The following is a 5,746-nucleotide window of genomic DNA, read 5'->3' on the forward strand; positions in this document are numbered from 1 at the left end:
ATTATCTCGCTCGTTCATACCTCTCCCTCTCTCTCTCCCTCTCTCTCTCTCTCTCTCTCTCTCTCTCTCTCTCTCTCTCTCTCTCTCCCTCTGTTTCTTTTTCTCTCTCTTTCTACTTCCTTATCTCTCTACTTCGCTACTTCTGTTTCTTTAACTTTCTACCTCTCTACCTCTTTATTTCTCTATATTTTTATCTTTTTACCACCCTCTCTCTCTTTCCTCTCTCTCTTTTCTTCTCCCTCACAATATCGTAACCTAATAAAGTTATCTTACTAATTTCCAAAATTCAACTTAAAAATCTCTAATACAATGAGCATATCCTTCTGCATTGAGACACGTCTTGAGACTGACTCTTTTGTTCTCCAACTTTAACGATCATACCTCTCTATGGGAGCTACGTGAAGATGGCTTTTCCATCATAGCAAATTATAATTTAACTATAATAATTTATTTGGTGGTGATGGTTTGATAGCGTTTGATAGTCTATTCCCGACGTTTTGTAATCAAAACTGCGTCAGATATCAAGAAAAATAAAAAATGAATGTGAAGTTGGCCTCCTCTCCCTTCAAGCTAAAAAAACACTTTCAAAGCATCGTATGTAACTTTTACTCTTACCATTGTTTCGTAGTTGCCTTTTAACGTTTGGTAGTTTATTTTCGACCTTTGGTAGTTAAAACTGTGTCAAATGTAAAAAAAATAAAACGCATGTGAAGTTGGTCATTCCTAAGCTGAAAACCCACTTCTAAAACATCATACATAATTTTAACTGTTACCATTTGTTTGGTGGTCACCTCTTAACGTTTGGTAGTCCATTATCGATGTTTTGTAGTCAAAACTGCGTCAAATGTCAAGAAAAATAAAAAGATACATGTGAAGTTAGGCCGTCCTAAGCCGGGAAACCACTTCTGAAACATCGTATGTAATTTTAACTGTTATAATTCGTTTAGTAGTTTCATTTTAACGTTTAGTCAATTCCCATTGTTCGGCAATTGAAAACATCATTATAATTAAGAAAAATAGACAGCGTAACTATAAAGTTGGCTTATTTAAGCTGGAAATTCACTTTTCACGCATCGTATACAATTTTTACTATTACAATTCGTTTGGTGGATGCCTTTTAACGTTTAGTGATCCATTCCCGAAGTTTGGTAGTCGAAACTACTTGGCCAACTTTACACGCATCTGTTTATTTTTCTTGATATCTGACGCAGTTTTCACTACCGAACATCGGAAATAGACTACTAAACGCTACCAAACGACTAAAAAACAAATTATTATGGTTAAATTGTAATTTACTATGATAGGGAGGCCATTTTCACGCAGCCCTCTATAAGACTTTCTCCATCCGATCCAATTTAGGGGTTAGCGTTCGACAATTTCTTTTACCTTAACTCTTATGTCGCTTGGTTATCTCACTAGTTTACTTATTACACACACACACGCGCCACGCACACACCCACGCATGCACGCACACAACGTTTTGTTAAATAAAAGTATCACAATTTTTATACAAATTCTGAATCGAGCTTTCGATATCGAAGACGTCAAAACAACGTTATTCGACGAATCATTTCTGGTTGAGTCTCAATCAGATGTCGTTAAATCAATCTTCCGTCTGTGTTAGGACCTGAGCACAAAGATTGTTACAATCGTTTACGACAGTGTCGTAGACGTAAATCGGTGTTGGAAGTCAACGCATAAGGATTGGCTTAAACGTATGCTATATCAAATATGATTAGACGACATATTGATGCAGCATACGTCTACGTCAATCTTTATGCGTTGACTTCCGACACCGACTTACATCTACGACACTCGAAAACGATTGCGACAATCTTTGTGCTCAAACCCTTACTTTGCAAACCTTGAATCTCGAAATTCTCCATTCTTCCAGGACGTTATGCATGCGATGGTCCTGCGCGTTACGCCAGCTTAGGAGCCTTGCAGGCACGCATCGAGCTCGGACCATACAATGCGCAAACTCACACTCTGGCATTTTTCCGAAGACACCGCGGCCGATTCTTACCACATCATCACGCGTCCCCCAGTCTTTTATTAGGCTTGGGACTCGGACTGGGGTTAGTGGGTGGCAAGGGTGCACCTGAGGCTCATCTTCTGGAACAATACAAACGAATACCGAACAGTCACAATGGTAGCGCGACTAACACAAACCCGAAAAAACTGATCAGGAAATACCTTGAGTTCTGCTGGAATTTACCATGCTACGGTGCAGCCTTCTTTCAAGGTCAAATTGAACGACCAGTGCGGGGCCTCGCGTCATGGATCACCAATCGCGATCAGCAAGTCCTCATTGCAATCAACACGTCAGGAGTTTATATAGTCGATGATATGCAGTGTGTAAGTTGCAATCAATATGCGAAGTCGACATTATTTTGATATATTAACGCTTCCCTTATAGAAATATCATACTAAGAATCATTGATAATTACTTATTATCCAGTATTTTTAATATTGAAAATAAGTAATTATCAATGATTCTTAGTATGATATTTCTATAAGAGTTGTTAGTATTTATTCATTTCATCGTAGAACTATCCATAAAAGTACCAAAAAGCGTAATTAAGCAAATACTGTAGTAACGAAAGTGATACTTTGAATGGACGTTCGTGCATACATACGATAACAATATTATTGCGTTTACACGGCAGTCTAAAATTGATTTAGTAATTATTAATGTTGTAAGTATTTATATAGGATATCATGTACTCTGACGAAAAAAGAAGTTTCATAAACGTTTATTTAGCTTTTACGTAAACGTAAGAGTTTGTTGAGAAGTTTAGAAATTGTCAATACAGAGTTCGTAGAGCGGAAATTGCAATACTATAGCGTTTGAAAGGCGTTCTCTGACGAAAATAAGAAGTTTCATAAACGTTTGTTTAGCGTTTACGTAAGCGTTTGCGGGAGTTCGTTGAAAGTTTAGAAATTGTCAGTACAGAGGTTATAGAGCGGAAATAACAACACTACAGCGTTTGTATACAGCGTTTTTGAGATTTTGCAAACGTTTGCATGGCGTTTGCATGGCGTTTACTTTTTCTATACAGCTCCGACCTATTTCAGAAAGTTTTCAAAAAGTTTTCAATAACATATAAAACATTTAAAAGAAATATTTCAAACATATCTTTTAAAGAAATATTTCATATACATGTATCTTTCAGATACATAAAATATCCGTTATAATGTATTATACTATCTAATATATATCTGAAACATTACTTCAAAGTTTAAAAAATATATAGGAAATATTTCAGATATTTTTTTTTATATACAGAAACTATTCGTATTTTTATATTTAGGAACTATTCCTAAATGTAGTGTTTGTTGATTTTACTTGAAAATTTAAGGTTACTTGATTCCAATGTTACATCACATATGAAAATTCTCACTGGCACTAAAGAGACTCGAATTTGGACTGACTGGTACCTCTGGATTATGAGTCTGTTGCTTTAGACACTATACCATTTCTTCGATTGATATAAACGCCTTATATTTATATAAACTTTTTCATGAAAGCGTTTCTTGCGCGTTCCAAAGCTGTTTGCGTAAACATCCTATAATTTGCCGCATTGGAAGAGCGTTTGTTGAACGGAGAGAAAACACTTGTGATGTTGGAAAAAACGTTACTTAAACATTTGAAAAATCTGACAGCAAACTCTCTGCACGAAGGTGTATCAGCGTTTATTGAGCGTATTTTGAAAAGCGTTACTTTAGCATTGCAGAACTTTCACGAAATGTTATATATAGCATTTGATAAGCGTTCTGAAAGCGTTCAAAATCCAACAGCGCTGAGTAAGCGTTTATACAAAGTTTGAAGGCGTGTAAATTCTTAAGAAACTCTCATCGAACGGTTTATAAAGTTTTTTATTTTCGCCAGAATTGGAAGAGCATTTGCTGAATGGAGAGAAAACTCTTGTCTTACGGCGTTGGGAAAAGCGTTTCTTAAATGTTTGGAAAGTCTGACAGCAAACTCTACACGAAGATATATCAGCGTTTACTGAGCGCACTTTGAAAAGCGTTGCTTTAGCATTGCAGAACTTTCACGAAATATTATATACAGTATTTGATAAACGTTCAAAGTCCAACAGCATTGAATAAGCGTTCGTACAAAGTTTGAAAACGTATAAACTCTTAAGAACTCGTAAGAAACTCTCATCGAACGGTTCGTAAAGCGTTTTATTTTCACCAGGGTTTTTATTTTGCCAGTGCTTACATCGATGTTATAACATTTGTTGTGGTAACTCTATAACTCAATAAGCAAAATATTAGCATTATATTGACAAATTTGCAGCAAATTCAATGAGAATTCGACAACAAAACTATAGTCATCTATGTCCGCATTAAATTTGTGTTCTAGTGATAAAGCCTGCTGACATAATTTGACAAATTAATGACAGAAACGGAACAGATCCTGTTATCAAATTCCGTGCAGTAGAGTCAATTTCTGCTGCCAATCTGCCGTCAGATAGAATGTACTTGGTTAGGGTATGCCAGATCTGCTGGCATAATATGTCAGTAAGCTTTGTCAGATTTCTGGTAGCAGTTTAGCGATATAGTCAGATAGAACAAATTCTACATCAGATTTGTAGCTCTTCTGTCATTAAAAATTTATAGCAGATCTGCTTAGAAAGTGTTTATGCAGTTAAAGAAAATGTATAAAAAGAAAGAACTTTATTACTCTTATATCTTAGTTTGAAATGAAATTAATTATTTGTCATTCTTATTAAAAAATTAAGTAACAAAAGCTTAGATAAAAGTAATTAAAATAAAAAAATGTAGCTCCGTAACATGTAAAAAAATTGATTGAAATGTAAAAAAATTGATTTTAAATTGATCGATCTAAACAATGTAAACATAATCTATACTTCTATAATACATATATACAGTATATACAGGGTGTCCCACAACTGGTAGAACACCCGTTAGGAGTAGGTAGAAGGTGCAATTTGGAATTGAAAGTTCCTCTTACATTTTTGGATTCGACAATTAGTTAATGAAATATTAATTAATGAAGTTTGACCCTTAGCGCTTTGAGTGAGCGCTCAGGAACGTGGACACCGTGGGTTCCTCAGTGGTCCTGCTTGTCCGTTTTTCTCCCCTTTTTGTGCACACACATTAAAATTCACGATACTCAATCATCGACATGCAGAAAACATTCAAGTCATCCGCGCACTCGAAGGAAGTGTACCATATATGCCCTCCTCCTCCGGTACGTAAAGTGCAAGCACTCCGCCCACTCGCACCAAAAACATTCAAATTATCACTCATAACCGCATATAAAAACACCCATACATTACACCCACACATTGAAAACTTGCCACCCCTAGCCCCGATCAGACCCATCATCCATCCAAACACCTACTTACTCACTCATCCATATTTATTCCTCTGTGATACAAAAAAGAGGAGGAAAACAGATAAGCAGGGCCCCTGAGGAGTTCACGGTGTCATACGGTTCTGAGCACTCATTCGGGGCGCTAAGGGATTGGCAGAATTAATTACTTAATATCTCAGTAACTAATTATTGGATCCAAAAATGGAAGAGGAACTTTCAGTTCCAAATTTCATCCCCTACCTACCCCTAACGAGTGTTGTACCAGTTGTGGAACACCCTGTATATACAATATATGTGTGTGTATGTGTGTGTGTGTGTGTGTGTGTGTATATATATATATATATATATATATATATATATATATATATATATATATATATATATATATATATATAT

The 5,746-nt window shown here is 35.8% G+C and overlaps 1 protein-coding gene across 3 annotated transcripts in view; it reads left to right on the plus strand.

Annotated features, from left to right (window-relative positions):
- Positions 1–5,746, plus strand: part of LOC116845707 (putative FERM domain-containing protein FRMD8P1) — a 65,854-nt gene that overhangs the window by 47,874 nt on the left and 12,234 nt on the right. For all 3 annotated transcript variants that reach the window (XR_004378304.1, XM_032818729.1, XM_032818730.1), the window contains one exon: positions 1,895–2,358. Coding sequence is in view for 2 of the 3 variants with exons in the window: in XM_032818729.1 (XP_032674620.1) it covers positions 1,895–2,358 (464 nt within the window). In the remaining variant the exon portion in view is untranslated. The remainder of the gene's footprint in view (positions 1–1,894; positions 2,359–5,746) is intronic.

The sequence above is a fragment of the Odontomachus brunneus genome, unplaced genomic scaffold, assembly GCF_010583005.1.
Source record: "Odontomachus brunneus isolate Ranch 3 - 2012 unplaced genomic scaffold, Obru_v1 Obru_scaffold_057, whole genome shotgun sequence".
Classification (NCBI taxonomy): Eukaryota; Metazoa; Arthropoda; class Insecta; order Hymenoptera; family Formicidae; genus Odontomachus; species Odontomachus brunneus.